This window comes from Chionomys nivalis, chromosome 14 (genome assembly GCF_950005125.1).
Source record: "Chionomys nivalis chromosome 14, mChiNiv1.1, whole genome shotgun sequence".
NCBI lineage: Eukaryota > Metazoa > Chordata > Mammalia > Rodentia > Cricetidae > Chionomys > Chionomys nivalis.
Window position 1 is genome coordinate 58,611,411 of NC_080099.1, and position 16,923 is coordinate 58,628,333.

The window sequence follows — 16,923 nt, forward strand, 5'->3', positions numbered from 1 at the left end:
TCCAGGAAATTTACTTTATTGTGGCAACCCAATAACTTTACTGTCTTTAAAACCATGAAAAGATAGTTAAGCTGATTACTGAGTCTTAACTTACTGGATATTTATTATATATTCTATAATAAAGTGTGTTCTGTCTTACTAATGTGGTAACAACTATTACTAGGAGCTTCAGAAATATAAGGTTTGTCAGATTCATTATCTTATGTTAATTGTAATTGAGGCTGGAGAAATGATTCTTAATGTTGTTGAAGAGAGCCTAGACATTTCCCCCAATATTCATATCTTGAAGTTCACACCCACCTGTACATATCTTCCACTGGTTTTTGCAGGCACTTTCACATGTGTGAATACACAAGCCAATCAAACAGATAATGAATGAATGAATAAACAAATCTTAAGAAAACCCTGGGGGTCTGGGTAGGTGGTTCTGTGGTTAATGCCATTAGCTACTCGTTCACATGATGATCTGTGACAGTCCCAGTAGATCCAACACAGTCTGCGAGAATCTGCAGGCACCAAGAGTGTACATGATACAAAGACATACATGTAGGTAAAACACCCATATATAAAATACTAATATATATATATATGTATACTAATATATATATACTAATATACACGTACATATATATATATACTTAAAAATTTAGAGTATTAAAATTGCAGATATTTGAAGTTTTAATACAGTTTAAGTGTTATGCCTCACATGTATTTTTTCCTGTTTTATATAATAAAAATAAAGCCTGTGACAAATTGGCGACAGTCAAATTCTTTCAGTGGTAAATCTTTCACTGTACAAGCATACTCTTGATGGAGGAAATGATCTGTCTATATGTTACTCTTATTGGTTAATGAAGAAACTGCCTTGACTTTTTGATATGGCAGGATTTAGGTAGGTGGAGTAGACAGAACAGAATGCTGGGAAGAAGGGAAGTGAGTCAGAGACGTGATGGAACCAGCTGCCAGGTCAGCCATGTTGAATCTTTCCCAGTAAACCACCACCTTGTGGTGCTACACAGATTATTAGAAATGGGTTAATCAAGATGTGAGAATTAGCCGATAAGAGGCTAGAACTAATGGGTCAGGCATTGTTTAAAAGAATACAGTTTGTGTGTTTTTATTTTGGGTATAAAGCTAGCCATGCTGGAGCCGAGCAGGACGAAAAGCAGGCCCGCAGCTCTTACTCCATACCCTAACCCAATCAGGACAGTGGCACAAATAATTGTAAAGGTTTCCATTGCCATTAATTACTCTATCTCCCTTGGTGTGGTGCATTGTGATGTTTCAGTACTATATAAAATATAGATCAATCAAATCTCTTCTTAGAAAATGTGAGGTTTTCAAAATATCCTTTTGTGATGTGACTCTGTAACTTAAAAAAAGCATAAAATTTACAATCCTAACCATGTAAAGTGTGTCATAAGCATATTCACACCGTTATGTCAAAGTTCTCCAGAAAACTTATGGAGCTGGAAGTTTATTTCTTTAAGAACTTTCCTTGTTCCTCTTGCCCAGTCCTCAATACACAGAATTAAGTGTCTATGAATATGCTTCCTTTTGGTTCCTCACGTGAGTGAAACCATCATATGACATCATATGAACCATATGGACATGGACGTTCGGGCTGATCTGACATATTGGCCATTGCAATAATGCTCTTACAGTTGTGCAGGTTAAAGCGTATCTTTTAGTATTTGATTTCATTTTTTATAATATGCACCTTGGAAAGGCATTTATGAGCCACACCACAGTTGTATTATTAGCGGTGGGAGGAGATACCAACCTGTTTCTCATGGCTGTTGTGCTGCTGCACATTCTGGCCAGCGGTTCTCCAGGGTTCTGACTTCTCCGTTCACTACCAACATTTGCCTTTGCTTACTTTTCCACCTTTGTTATTTCCATAATAGCCAAACTGTTCTAATGTGTGTGCAGTGAAATCTCCTTGTGATTTCAGTGTTATCCTTTAGTATCTTCATTGCCTATTTGTGTGTTATATTTGAAGAAATGTTTACTCAAGCCAGTGTTTCTTAATTATTTAATTTTTGCCGAAGAATTACTGGAGTTGTTTCTATTATCTGTTCTATGATTTCAAAACTCAGAACATACTTAAATGGTTTTACATTTTCTGCCCAATTTCTCATAAAGAGTTTAATGTCTGTAGTATTCAGTATATCATTTATAGATTAGTAACAGCTCTTAGTAGAATGAACACAATCATATTTACTAATATATAAGAAGGATAATCAAGATTGAGATCATCAGAGCAAAAAAAATGCCCCAATTTGTATTGCCAGAAATCCCAAGGTCATTCAATGTCATTCACTTCTCTAAAAGTAGATGTTTCATTAGTTTATAAAAGGGAACTCTAACTTATAAACAGAAAATATCTCCTAAAAACAGATGAATGTGAATTGCAGTGTCATTATTACCAGTTTAAATAACCAGCTTTTATTTTTATGCAATCATGTTCTTTCCTTATAATGGACCGTTGTAAAACTGTAGATCCAGGAAGAGAAGATGCCTCACCTTTTTGGGTGTACATTGGCTTCTGTTAATCATGCTTGCACATGAGGACTTTCCAGGGTAATCCTCATCGCTGAGCAAGCACGGTGCTGACCTTCACGGCTCCTACTGGGACTCAGTGCTACTCTTCTGGGTTCTACAATATGCAGGAAATGTAGATAGGAGGCACAGAGATCGACTTCTTTGCAGTCATGATTTAATATAGAGCATTCTCCAAATCAGCATGTATAGAAAATGAAAAAATTATTTTTACTACTGGGCACATTACTGCTATTGTAAAAAAATTGACTAAAAGAAAATCTAGGATCCTGATTGCAGGGATTTCATGGCATGCATCACAACAACAATTGTGTAATGTGGAAAAGATAATTCCCCAGCACAGCACAGGAAGGGAAGGGCTGTGCATGTGGTCTCCACATCCTCTTCATCATCAACTTCCTCCCACGAGGCTCTATTACTTAAAGATTCCAGCACCCTAAAGATTACTTAAAGATTAATATGGTAATGTGGGTTTCCGCTCTGTATGCTGTGAATATGGTTTATTGCCACTGGTTAATAAAGAAACTAATTTGGCCTATGACAGGACAGAATATAGCAAGGCTGGAAATCCAAGCAGAGATAGAGAAGGAAAGAAGGCAGGGTCAGACAGACATGTAGTCACCATATAGTCACCCAAGAAGCAAGACATGACAAACCATGAGCCTCGTATAAAATATTAAATGATAGAAACTGGTTAATTTAAGATGTAAGCCCTTGGCCGAACACTGTTGTAATTAATATAGTTTTGTGTAATTATTCAGGTTTGGTGGCCAGGAAATGGAAGAACAGTCTCTACCTACATTAGGGGCCAATTCTTCAACACCTGGACTTAGGGAAACATTTATGTCTTGTCACCTTTACATTTTCTTTCTTTCTCTCCTTCTCCTTTCCTTTTTGTTTCTTTTCTCTTTTTTGAAACCCATCAAAATAGACTTTTTCTTAATGTCTGTGTTTGCATGACATAAATATATCACTGGTCTGAAAGCAGCTGTGACATCTAGCTATTAATTTTCTCTATCTCACTTTGTGCTAGACTCCTGCATCAAGTAGAGAGGCTTCCCCTCTAACCCCTGACAACTCCAGAAAAAAATTACATAAAAAAATTGTCATTGATTCAAAGATATAACTCACAGATTAAATTTTCACATAAGGGAGTGTTTATATAGATTTATTAGTAACTTTGTATAGGATATAAAGGTACAACAAGTAGTTCAAAATAACTGAGAAGTGATTTTTAAATATAGTCCTCAATTTCAAATTAATTGCATATATTTTTTTCAGAATTATCAGTCATTCTACTCACACAGTTGGGGAAAGAAATAGATTTCATAAACCCAAACCAGAAAGTATAAACTGGAATAAGCTTCAGATTTTCAATCTTAAGTCTTGAATTTCAGTGGAGAAATTAAGAAAGTAAGTGAAGTGATTACACCCATCATGAGAATACAGATGGGGAAGATAAACTAAATAAGATTATGTGATCAGGAATAACAATAAAGCAGAGAACAGAAAATACTATACATTTGGTTACTGGACCACATGTGTCAGGAGTTATGTTGTTTTTGTTTTGTTAAGTATTGTGCTTTCTCTCTATGCAGGAAGAACTAACTTCATTCAACCAGTCTGTCTTGTTTGTTTTTTTTTTCCAGTCTGTCTTATTTTTTTTTTTTAAAGGCAAGTGATTTTGTTTCCAAAATCTTGGTGGAGTATTGCTTGCAGAGGTTCATCACAGTTTTGATGCAAAAATTATTTTTTTCAAGCATGGAAAAATAATGAGAATTGTCAAATTGTTATCAGCAATTGACCAGTTAATTTGAAAACTTCTATGCTATTTTTTAATGTTTTAAACAAGATAAACCCTATGTATCTGTATGTTTGTAGTTTAAAATTCCAATTTGAATCCTCTGTAAAATGACATAATACAGATTTCTAATTCAGAAAACATGAAGACTTTCAATGTGTTCAGTTTCTTTGTACAATAGAGGGTTGAGAATACATAAAAATACTAATGGTGTGCTTAAAATCAATAATAATATAAAAACTGAAATCAAGGAGCACCATTCTCATATAAAAGCCTCTTGATATAAAGGCTATGGACCAAATAGGACAGCATTTCCTTATAGGTTAGAAATAGAACAATTAATGAAGAATGTGTTGTATCACCACACTGAGAAAAGATTTAAATTATATTTTGAATTGAACATAAAATAGATATCAAAAAGTGATAAAATTCATAAGTCACTTTAATGAAAGCATTGACTTCTGGATGTTTAATGGCTCCGACATGAAAAGATTCCCTAAGCTGATGACAACTCAATGGCCTGCATGGTCTAGCAAGAATTATTTTAAAAACAGTAAAAATTTCAAAACTATTGGCAATGAAGGACATTTTCAACATGCAGGACTGAGACTGAATCATATTTTTTTCTTCATAGACTATCTTAAAAATCCATTGTTCTGTGAAGGACCAACGTGCACAGAGCTAAGTCATGTGGGAAGAGAAAAGCAGTATGAGAGCTGGGGCAGGGAACTGCTGACTTTATAAATTATTCCAGATGAATTTTGAATGTTAATTTCACTTATAAGCTTTTAAAATGCTGTCATGGGTTGTGTTTTTTGTAATCTAAAATAAGCATGCATTTAGACTCTAGCATTTCAAAATCTCCCTCTCTAGATTGTATAACTTTCTCACAACCTCAAACTCACAGCCATTCAATCCTGTGAAATTAGAAACACAATCACTCCTCACAAATGTTGTTGAATAAGTGAATGCCAAGATCAAGAAACAACCATCAATTCATAAAATAAAAAATGTATTTATAAAATTTTCTTAAATGAAGCAAATAACACAAGGAGTATCTAATGCCCCCCCCCCAACAACAACAACAAAAAACCATGATTATGACACTCCATATTTGTTTACTTCATTTTTTTCTTATTATTACTATGGGATTTTAAAACAAAAAAAACAGGTGCCCATTTCATTTCACTCCTTAGTACTTCAGCCTGAACCTCCAACAAATACAAAAATTTTCTTCATGACAGTTTTCATATGCAAATATTAAGGTTTTACAGCCACCAAAACTAATAATTTGGTTCTGATCTAGTAAAATACTCTCATTTTTCTTTTAAAAAATGTTAAATGATTCTTGATTGAATTTACGTGAGCCTCAGACTATCTGTTCAATTTCATTCACTATCATCTTTCATTTGTGTGTTTTAGAACAAGCTAATTGTGCTACACACTGTCTCTTGTTTTGTATTTCTATGTGCTTTTCCTTGTTTCCTTTAACTTATTCCATCAGCAGCCATATTTCCTACATGGGGAAAGTAGCTCCAGACAAATGTTCCTGGAACTGGCCTGTACATCACATTCCTACAACGGCCATGTTTAAACACACTGCGGGGTTCATTTGCATCTTGTCTGACTCAGTCATTTACTGGGATAGTAGCTGAGCCTTTGCTTTTCTCAACAGTTTTCCAGAAGATGTTGGTACAGCTAGTCCAACAGGCACAATTAGTAAACCATTGTTTCTCAATTGAGGCTACTTGCCTACTCGGTGGAATCGTTAGTGGCTTAGGTAACATAGTTTCTTGAGTGGTGTCTTGTGTCTTATTATGTGTCATATTCAAAGGTGCATATCTTTCAGTGATGTTTGAGTGACTTTCAGAGAGTCTGAGAGTCCAATAAGATTATGTAATAAATATGTAACTTTTAGATCAGTAATGATAATTTTTAAAAGATATTGAAAAATGAACTTATCTGTACAAATCAAATGTAAAAGCAAGCAATTGTTCACTGGGTTAGCATGTTCCTTGTTTGTACTTTGTGCTGCACATTGGAAGACAGAATGTTAACTAAAATGTTGCCTCCATCAGATTAACCCTTGGGAATGTCTATGATGCTGGATTGTTTGTTTTGTTTGTCACCAACATATCAGAGCCCACTTTGGGCAGTGCTGTCCTAAGGCAGGTGGGCCTATGCTGCATAAGAAAGTAGGCTGAGCAAGCCAGTAAGGGGAGTCCTGCATGGTCTATACTTCAGTTCCTGCCTCCTGTTCCTGCCTCAAGCCTCCTTTCTTGGCTTCCCTCAGTGATGGACTTTAACCCAAACAAACATTTTCTTCTCAAACTGTTTTAGTCCTGGTGTTTTTCACAGCAACAGAACGCCAGCTAGAACAGTCTTATTGTAAACTGGCATCATGATCAGCGCTCTGTCAGAGTTATGCACGTCGTAATCCTGGAAACTGGAGGTGTCTGGCACTTAATTCTCATATTCTTCTTTACATAACCATTTTTCTGTATTCGCATTGGTTGTATATGTCAGAAAATTCAGGTCAAGTTGTGTCTCACCCCAACACCATGGCATTATCCCAGTTGTTCTAGACTGGAGCTGTAGGAGGATGCAAACAGAATAAACTCCAACACAATGGGGGTATTTCGAAGCCCAAACCTCATGGTAGTATGAGAACAGAATTTCTTGCCAAGGAAAAATTCAAATATGTGCTCAGAAAGCCTTCAGAGAGTATAGCTAGATACTCTGGAAAAAGTAACAGATTTCACCTAAGGATAAGACTTTGCCCTATCCCTTAAACTAACACCTTGCTTTGAGAAAACCAGGTAGGTCTTTTGTTCTTGAATTGTAGTTCTTAATATATATTTTATTTTCATGCTTTCATTTAGACTTTATCTCTGAAATAGTAACATAGTTATTGAAATTAAGGTCTCCAAGGTAATGATCATACAAAATTCCTGTAGTGGCAAAGCAAATTTCTGAATCAAATGGCTGTCACATTTTGAGTTCTTTGGGGACATATGGTGATTTTTACAGCATCAGTCCATGAAGTCAGTCCAGTTCATTTATGTCCTCGTTGTTCAACACAGAATTGTTCTGTGGGAGAAAGGGAAGTACCTGGCAGATTGGGATCCAATATGAGAACATATCTTAGGTGCTGTGAAGAAGAGAAGATAGAGGGAATTGTGTCTGTCTTGGTCTAGTATGAAGGAAAATGAAAATTAAGATGTTCAGTGGGGCTTTGTCAGAGTTCACACTTTAAACACTGAAGTCAACTGATTATGATATCTCTGGACACAGTGAATTTAATCTGATTAGCCATAGTTAATAGGTCCTCCTCAAAGACAAAGAGAAGTTTCATAAATAGAAATCTGAGCTCTCTGAGATTCAGTTTGTTGCCACCAGACTACACAGTTCATTAAGTTTTAAACTTAGTGTGTTCTCAGATGTGAAAGGTTGGGCGTCCTTTATTTTGACTGATTAGTGATATAATTCCTTCCCCATTCCAAGTGTGCACAGCAGACAGTTAAGACTTCCTGCCTTACATTGTGTGGGAAGCAGCAGAATTTGCTGAATTACCCAATTCAGGCAAATAGGTTTAACATTTTTCAAATATTGCATGGTGCAACCTAAAATATACCATGTTTTATACAAGGGAAACCTTGCAAAGTTATTGAATGTCTCTTTTATTACTTCAGGTAACCTCACCTTGCTAATAATTCAAACTACAAAAAATGGCAATTATTAAAACTTAGCTCCTTTATTATAGTCAGTAATTTTGCTTAAGTGTGTCTCTGCTGTTTGCACAGTTATATTTTAGTCTAATCTTTGTACTACCTCATGCATAGGTCATCATGTACAAGAAATTAGAGGAACATTGACCCTTTATGATCCCCTATTGTAGAGGTCATTCAGATGGATGTTACCCTTCTAATGGATTTGAGGACAGTTATTTCAGTCTCCTATGACGTTATTATATGCTTAGCAGGATCCACCTATGTATTTAAACATCATGTGCGAAATCTATACTGTTAAGCTGCCCTTGCACTGATTGATCTCTGTACCACTCTAGACTTAAGTTAATAAAACTCAAGTTTAAACAAGATATAAAAGTGGCTTATTTGGTTGGGGTATGTGTGATGTCCCACAGTAGAAGGGTATAGGGCTTAATTGGAAAAACAGTTGAAACTTGATGCAGGAATCTTACAAGGACTTTGTCTGAGCCACACAACTCCACTGTATTCTTCTTACTGCAAAAAAAAAAAAAAAAAAAAAAAAAACCTCAATTCCTATTAAGACTAAGTTGTAAATGCATGCCTTTGAAAGGGATATTTGGCCATGAAGTGTTAGTTAGTACTTTCATCTTTTGGAATAGAAGCTCTTGCTGAAAGGCAAAGGTATCAGGATGAGAAATAAATAGAAACTACCCCAAGGACAATGACAGTCTCAGACAGTAGGATATGTTTGTGAAGTTGCCCCTCTTTGTTTTTGCAACTCATTCTAATTTTAGAATCAAGCATTCTCTCCTGTACTGAGATATACCCTACCAGAGATATCTAAATGTCCTAGGCTTAATTACTTTTCTACTTCTTTCTACAATTTCCCGAGCCAAAACTGAAACATTAATAACATGGATAACACATTGTATTGCAGTTCTCAAAAGAAAAAAAAGTTCAATAAAATTGGGAAAATAGAAAGGGATAGATAGATAGATAGATAGATAGATAGATAGATAGATAGATAGATAGATAGATAGATGAAGAGATAGAATGATAGATATGATAGAGAGATGAATGAGAGAGATCAGGAATGATAAATGAATACGTAAGTACGTGAGTCAGTGAATTATGGGAAGCAAGAGGTTTCATATTGTTTCATCTGAAAACCAAGCAGTTAAGGTAGCCATTTGTAGTTTTTAGTGTGAGTTTAATGGTCAGATAACTTGAAAAGCCTATAGAGTGAATCTCACTTTGCCTCCTCTCATGCAGTCAGACACAGCGGGTAGAATTTTCTTTGTTTCTCTGTTGTGTCCCTTTAATACATTGGATGATGCCTACCTATTCTGGAGAGGACAATCTAGGTTACCAACTCCACCAGTTCAAATGCTATTCTCAAAAATAAACCTCTCGAGAGGCACACTTATGTATCACGTTTAATTGAATATTCAACCACCTTATTACCCAGTTGATAAATGAAATTATCCTTCAGAATATGGGAATTATGTACTATTCTTATTATCATCTTTATGTATTCAATCGTTTTTATATATTTAGTTTTAAGAAATTTATTTTAATCCTAATATTCACTTATGAGTAAGTACATACCATGTTTGTCTTTCCGGGTCTGGGTTATTTCACTCAGAATGATTTTTTTTTTTTTTTTTTTTTTTGGTTTTTTGAGACAGGGTTTCTCTGTGGCTTTGGAGCCTGTCCTGGAACTAGCTCCGTAGACCAGGCTGGTCTCGAACTCACAGAGATCCGCCTGTCTCGGCCTCCCGAGTGCTGGGATTAAAGGCGTGCGCCACCATCGCCCGGCCAGAATGATTTTTTTTTATTAGTTCCATCCATTTGTCTGTAAATTTCATGATGTCATTGTTTTTTAGAGCTGAGTAATACTCCATTATGAAAATGTATCACATTTTATTTATCCATTATTCAGATGAGGGGCATCTAGGTTGTTTCCCAGTCTCGGTAGTTATGAATAATACTGCTATAAACATAGTTGAGCAAATGTCCTTGTGGCATGATTGGGCTTCCTTTGGGTATATGCCCAAGATTGGTATAGCTGGGTCTTGAGGGAGATTGATTTTCAATTGTCTGAGAAACCACCATACTGATAATCCCAAAGTGGCTATACAAGTTTGCACTCCTACCAGAAGGTGAAGTATTCCCCTTACTCCACATCCTTTCCAATATAAACTGTCATTAGTATTTTTGATCTAGTCATTCTAACATGTGTAAGATGGTATCTCAGAGTCATTTTGATGTGAATTGCTCTGATGGCTAAGGATGCTGGACAATCATTTAAGTGTATTTCGGCCATTTGTGATTCTTCTGTTGAGAAGTCTCTGTTTAGAGCTGTATCCCTTTATTTAAATGGATTATTTGATATTTTGATGTCCTATAATCCACAACCTCAGAGAGGCTGGATAACAAGGAGGGCCCAAAGAGGGATGCATGAATTTCAGTGGGAAGAGGAAACAGAAGAGATCTCCTGAGTAAACTTGATGGGGTGAAATGGAGGGGATGGGAACATGAGGAGTGGGTTTGGCAGGCTGGGTGTGGGAGGTGAGTTGGGGGCTTGAGAGTGGGGCTGAGGGTAGAGTAATGAAAGAGACATCTTGATGAGTGGCATTTTGGGATTAAGGAGAAACCTGGTACCAAGAAACTCCTAGGAATCCACAAAGATAACCCCAGCTAAGACTCCTAGCAATAGTGGTAAGGGTACTTGAATTAGCCATCTACTGTAATCAGATTGGTGAGTACCCTAATTGCCATCAATCAGAAAAATCTTACCTAGTAACTAATGGAAGAAGATACAGAGATTCACAGCCAAGCAATGGGCAGAGCTCTGGGAATCATGCTGAAGAAAGCATAGAGGGATTGTATGAGCCAGGGGCATTAAGGTCATGACAGAGGAACCCACAGAAAAAAGTGACCTGTACTCATGGGAGTTTATGGACTCTGGATCAACAGGGAGCCTGCATGGGACTGACCTAGGCCCTCTGCATATGTGCAACAGGTGTGTAGTTTGGTCTTTCTGTGAGGCTCCTAACAGTGAGATCATGACCTGTCTCTGCTGTACTTAGCTGTCTTTTGGGAACCTGTTACCGTGCTGGATTACCTCACCAAACTTTGGTGAAGGGGAGTAGTTTGGTCCTGCCTCAACTGTACTTACACCCACGGAAGGCATGGCCCTTTCTAAATGGAGATAGAGGAGGAGTAGATGGGGAGGGGGAGTGGAGGGAGGCAGACAAGAGGGAACAGGAAGAGAAGAGGGAGGGGAAACTGTGGTATGTAAAATGAATTTTAAAAATTTAAAAATAAAAATTAGAATAAATAAATAAAAAGAAAACTTATCTTTATTATGTATATGTTATGTGAGTATGTGTATGTGTGCATGTATGTATGTATGTGCATGTTTGGGCTACAGTGTGCTTATGGAGGTCAGAAGACAACTTGAAGCTTGTTCTAGTCTACCAGCATGTGGTAATTGGGACTCAAACTCAGGTTTTCAGGCTTGTTAGCAGACACTGTCACCTGCCGAACCATTTTGCGAGTCCAAATTAAGCCATTTATAATATCATATTAACTAGTGTTAATGCTAGTTCTCCTGTGAAATTCAATCACACAGATTACTAGAGCAGAATGTGAAGTCCCGTGCATCATTTGAATGTGGAATGTTAAATGCCCCCATCCCACACAACACACACACACACACACACACAGTCTCTCAGATTTTCTGAAGGTATATTTACTTTGATATCTTAAACCAAATTTATCAATAGGTTTTAAAAGATATCGTGAGCTTCCTATCACATCTAAGAGGTATTCTCATTAGACGTTGACACTGAAACACACAGTACCTCATGACCTGACTCTCATATGCAATGTAGCAGTAAGTGACCATTTCATAGTAAGAAGGGGGAATTTTTTAAAAACTATCTTTAAGATAGTCAATTCTCAGAGATACTACTTGGGTTCGAATCCTAACTTCAGTTTTTACTTATGTAACACTGAGAAAACTACTTTATCAGTTTATACAGGATTCAATTATGTTATATGCATATGGCTTAGAATGATGCCTGACACAAAATCAAAGCTCATTAAATAATTGTTTAGTGAACTCTTGATAAAGGTTAATTGTGGAAAGAGATTATTCACATAGTATTTGGCAAGTGAAACAAAAGTTGTTTCTTATTCTATTGCTCTCAAGTTATTTCAAAATATTGTTCATTAACTATTTATTCTCTTGGATGTATTTTATTCTTAAAATGTACTTTACTCCAAAATATGATTATCCATAAAGTTGAAAAATAGTGTTGTTACAATTCCCTTCAATACCTGTGTTTTAGGAACGAAAACCTAATTGTTTTTGAGTAATGATGCTGTCATCTCTTTTTTTTATTCAACTAAAGAAGTGGGAACAGCAATAATAAACTATTTAATCACTTAATTACACTCTCTATATGGAAGCTGCATAGCAGGTAATGCTTCTTTTAAGAACTTCTAAATTACAGACAATTACTGTACAAGGAGGTAGAAATAATACGTTGTTTCTTTAGGTGGAAGAGGGTTTCTGAACAAACTCTTTTGTTTGTTTGCTTGTTTGCTTAGTATTAACTTGTACCATACATAAAGCAAAAGTATTTTCTGTTATTCCTTCAGAAAGAGGAGGAGAGGAGAAGAGATGGGGGAGAATGTATTGAACCGTAAACTTTATCTCCAGCTCTTGGCTTCCGGTAGAGCTGAGTACAAATAAGCATTTACAGTTGTCTTAATGTGACATGTTTGTTTAGCTTTTGGGAAGCTGTTCCTTTGTCTGAAGAATTGGGATAATGAAAGCTCCTCGTGGGATAGATGTAAAGACAGAGGCAACCAGGAGGCTAATTATAAACACCAATTCTTTTCTTTGACATGTATTCAAGATGTTCATTATTTGATTCATGGTATTTGATAGCTCTGAAAATTTTCCTGTCAATAATAAAAACCTGTTACAGAACGGTCATCTTTAAATTCTCCTGAATCTCTGCTTAGCATCTGGATAGCCTTTTAGCAATTGCTGGTATCAGTGGGGCCATCTAACCGTCTGTTGTTTACCTAGTGTTCAGTTAAGCTCTTTATCACAATTTACACGCAGATTTCCCTTCAGGTCTGTTCTCCCACATCAACTCTCAAATGACTCACTGGATCCTACGAAAACATATGAGATTATATAAAAATTAAGTATCTCCAAATTACAAATAATCTAAACCCATTTACTTGATGTAGAATGGTCATATTTACATACATATGCATGGGATCTTGAACTGATGATACACAGGACTCTACAGAGTTTATCAACTGTTAATATATAATGATGAATTTTAAAATATCTAATTTTTCAGGTTTTTAATTATGCTGAAATGTGCAGAGCATACGCTAAATCATGTGGTTTTAACTTTTCTCTGTCCTTAGTAGATGCTAAGGTGTAGATGCAAGAAACTTATCAGCTAGGTGGAAGCTTCATGAATTTTTACTGTATGGAAATAAGATGATCCTTTAAGATACGCCATAAATAACCTACAAATCTATTTTTAAATCATACAATTAATGCCCCTATTCTCAGTATTATTTTAAAAATCTTTGCTGGACAATTTAACTAAATATTCTTATTCTACTGTTTCTAGTGTGTTCAAAGAAAATTGTTACAGCCTATTGGCTACACATTGAGTTCATATCTACTTTCAGAAATATGACTCAATATCTCCATTGTATATTAGTTACAGATTGCTCCTCTTATTAATATAGAGTAGAAAGAATAATTACTCTTGAAGCACTAAGTTCAATAGACTTTTCCAGAAAGGTGGAAGTGTTTGGTGCAGCAGCTATAGACACTTGAAATGTTACCGGTGTAATGGAGAAAATGAATTCTTAAATCGATTTGAATTAACTTCGATCAAAAATATAAAATGCCATAGGCCTAGTGCTATCAAGTCATAAACATGATTTTCATGTAACTATTGGAATGTAAACAAAAGCATAAAGCGGTGGTGCAGGCAGAGGACTGAAAAGTGCCGTTGTCATCCTCTCTTCAGTCTCCAGCACACAGTTACTCCAGCTACGACTCTGGCAAGAATGAGAGTGTGGACCGGGGTGCAGAGGACCTGTCACTCAACAGGGGAGACGAGGATGAAGATGAACATGAGGAACACGAGGATGCTGAGAAGGTGACCGAGACAGATGGTGTAGAAGCCGAGAGGCTGAAAGCGTTCAATGTGAGTCCTCCACATTGTGTGGCTGTTCTGACTACTTCACCTTCATGCCGTTGCTTGTTGGTCAATGTGGCTACTCTAGAACCATCTTTGTTTAATTTTCAGAAGGATTTTTAAAGCACGTGAAACACTCTTTGACGATCAGACACCAGAATTGCTGTGTTTTGTTTAGAATTCGAAAGTCAAATGGGTGCTGAGAACTGGAATTGTGCTGTATGAGTATGCAGGTCCGCCTAGGTCAAAGGGGGCTCAACCTAGTCCTCAGATGGTTATGCCTGTTTGTCCTCAGTTATTTCCTTTGTTTTCTTAATTGTGCATGACAAAAGAGTCAACTGTTGATTCTCAGAGATGAGTCCACTGTGCAGTGTGGCGATGTCTCGGTCCCATTTATCATTAAAAGCAGATGTAATGGGTGCTCAGATGTCCTGGTTCTACTGTTATTTCCTGATTTTTTTTCATTTTTTTCTGTCTGTTTGTCTGTCTGCTTTCCTCTACCTCCCTATCCTTCTCTCTTTCTCTCTCTTTATATATAGTTATATACTTAATTCAGCCATTTAGAAAATCTTTAAAAGAGTGTTTGCTTAAAATTTCTAGCTTTCCATTTGCAAAATTCTCCAGTGCATAAACCAGAAAAAGAATAATTTTCCACTCGGTAATCAAGACAGGAAGCTAGTAACAGAAGAGAGCAGCCCTCCAAACCCTTCTCCTCTGTCTCCCTCTTGCCAACAGATGTTTGTCAGGCTGTTTGTAGATGAAAACTTGGACCGAATGGTCCCAATCTCTAAGCAGCCCAAAGAAAAGATCCAGGCTATCATTGACTCATGCAGGCGACAATTCCCTGAGTATCAAGAGCGTGCCAGAAAACGTATCCGTACTTACCTCAAGTCCTGCAGGCGGATGAAAAGAAGTGGTTTTGAGATGGTGAGTTATAAATTGAACACAGCCCTAGATTCCATCCAAACCCCACATGTAAACCATGGCACTATTTTGTTTTCATCTTGGTGTCTTTATGTTTATTTTTCCATAATGTCAGGTCAAAGGGGTTTTCATTTGCTCGTGTTTATCCCCACTTTCCTTTTCATCCTCCCCAAGCATTTATCCCCTTTGTTTATATGAAAAGGACTCTCTTGGGAGACCACTGCTCACAGAACCACGTGATAACATTTCATAGAAAATAAGGATAATACGAGAGAAAATCAGGGAGAAGCCAATTGTCACATGTCATCTGTGTTTGTTTCCTTTCTGTTACTACTCAAGTGCATGTGAGGTTAAGGAGTCTTCAACTGAAGGTGCACTTGTTGCTGTAGGCATGTGAGAACGCCTGTCTTTGGAATGTAAGGAAATGAACGCATGTGCTGTCTAATGAATGACGAGCTTTGGAAATGAAAGTCCTCAGGTGTCAAACTAAATGCTTGTTGCCCTAGTTACAATAGCCTCACATGATAAATGAGGCTGTACACCACCCTGTTCCGTTGTGACGGTAGGAGATGAGTTTGCCTGACATTGTTTACTTTGGGGTAGAAACTAGTGAACAAAATATTGTGAATTTCCACTGTGTTTTTATCTATACAAATCCAGTGAACATTGACATTGTATGCTTGATGTTTCCCACATTTCAAAGTATGTGTGTGTGTGTGCATACTCAAATGTTAGCTACTTTATTTCTTTCAACAGTTACTGAAGCTCCAGCCTAGGGCTCAGCACACTACAAGGCAAACAAATGCTCTGTCGCTGCACCACAACTCCTGCCTTAGAAGTATTTTAAAACTTTGATAATTTTGTTTTCTCTTCTTATACCTGAAAAGACGAAATAAAACTTTAGATCACTAGTATTTGTGATCTGGCCTTCTGGATGTTTCAGTGTGATGGGTTGAAGTTGCTAAAGAAGAGACAGGTTTCAATGTATGACTTTATATTTGGAATTTCATGGAGGTAAATTCTTATGAAATAAATAACAGTAAAGGCAAGCCCATCTATTGTCAATTTTCATATTGCTCTCCAAAGCAGAGATGCTCTCTCCTGTACTGGAGAGCACATGCTGAGCATCTATTTAGGGATTCTGCATCCACTACCTCCAACTGTCTGCTTTGGGTAAGTTGTCTCTCCTGCCCGTGCTAGGTTCCCCCTCTGCAGACCACAATCATCCCAGTGCATAGTTCTGGAAGCATTCCTATCTGCTAGTACAGACAGTGTTTCCTAGAAATCCTTGCAAGTCATTTCTGGCACAAAGTAAGTCTTCAAAGAATCTGAAACAAGAAAACATTATCATTTCTGATTGATTTATCATCCAAAGAAAAGTTTCTTGTGATGTTTTTATTTGGAAATTTGAGAGCCTTTCAAATACAAATGTGGTTCTTAAGATTTTTATGTTAAATTCAAAGTTTGCAGTACACAAGTCATTTAATAAGCAAAATGGTAGTACTGAGTGTCCAGATTTAGATATTATATGTAGCAGAGTGTAAGAGAGAACAAGAAACTAACTTGAAGAACATGAACTAGTTTCCCAGTTATAGATTATCTAATTATTAAGTTACACATAACAAAGGCTGATAAGGAACAAATTGATCTTACATCACAGAGTTTACTTTGATAT

The 16,923-nt window shown here is 36.6% G+C and overlaps 1 protein-coding gene across 7 annotated transcripts in view; it reads left to right on the plus strand.

The window, feature by feature from the left end:
* Positions 1-16,923, plus strand: part of Nol4 (nucleolar protein 4) — a 372,059-nt gene that overhangs the window by 273,863 nt on the left and 81,273 nt on the right. For 4 of the 7 annotated variants that reach the window (XM_057789161.1, XM_057789157.1, XM_057789162.1 and 1 more), the window contains exons 7-8: positions 14,154-14,333; positions 15,060-15,251. In XM_057789161.1, the coding sequence (XP_057645144.1) occupies positions 14,154-14,333; positions 15,060-15,251 (372 nt within the window). The remainder of the gene's footprint in view (positions 1-14,153; positions 14,334-15,059; positions 15,252-16,923) is intronic. The other 3 variants (XM_057789164.1, XM_057789159.1, XM_057789158.1) reach the window with 2 other exon arrangements.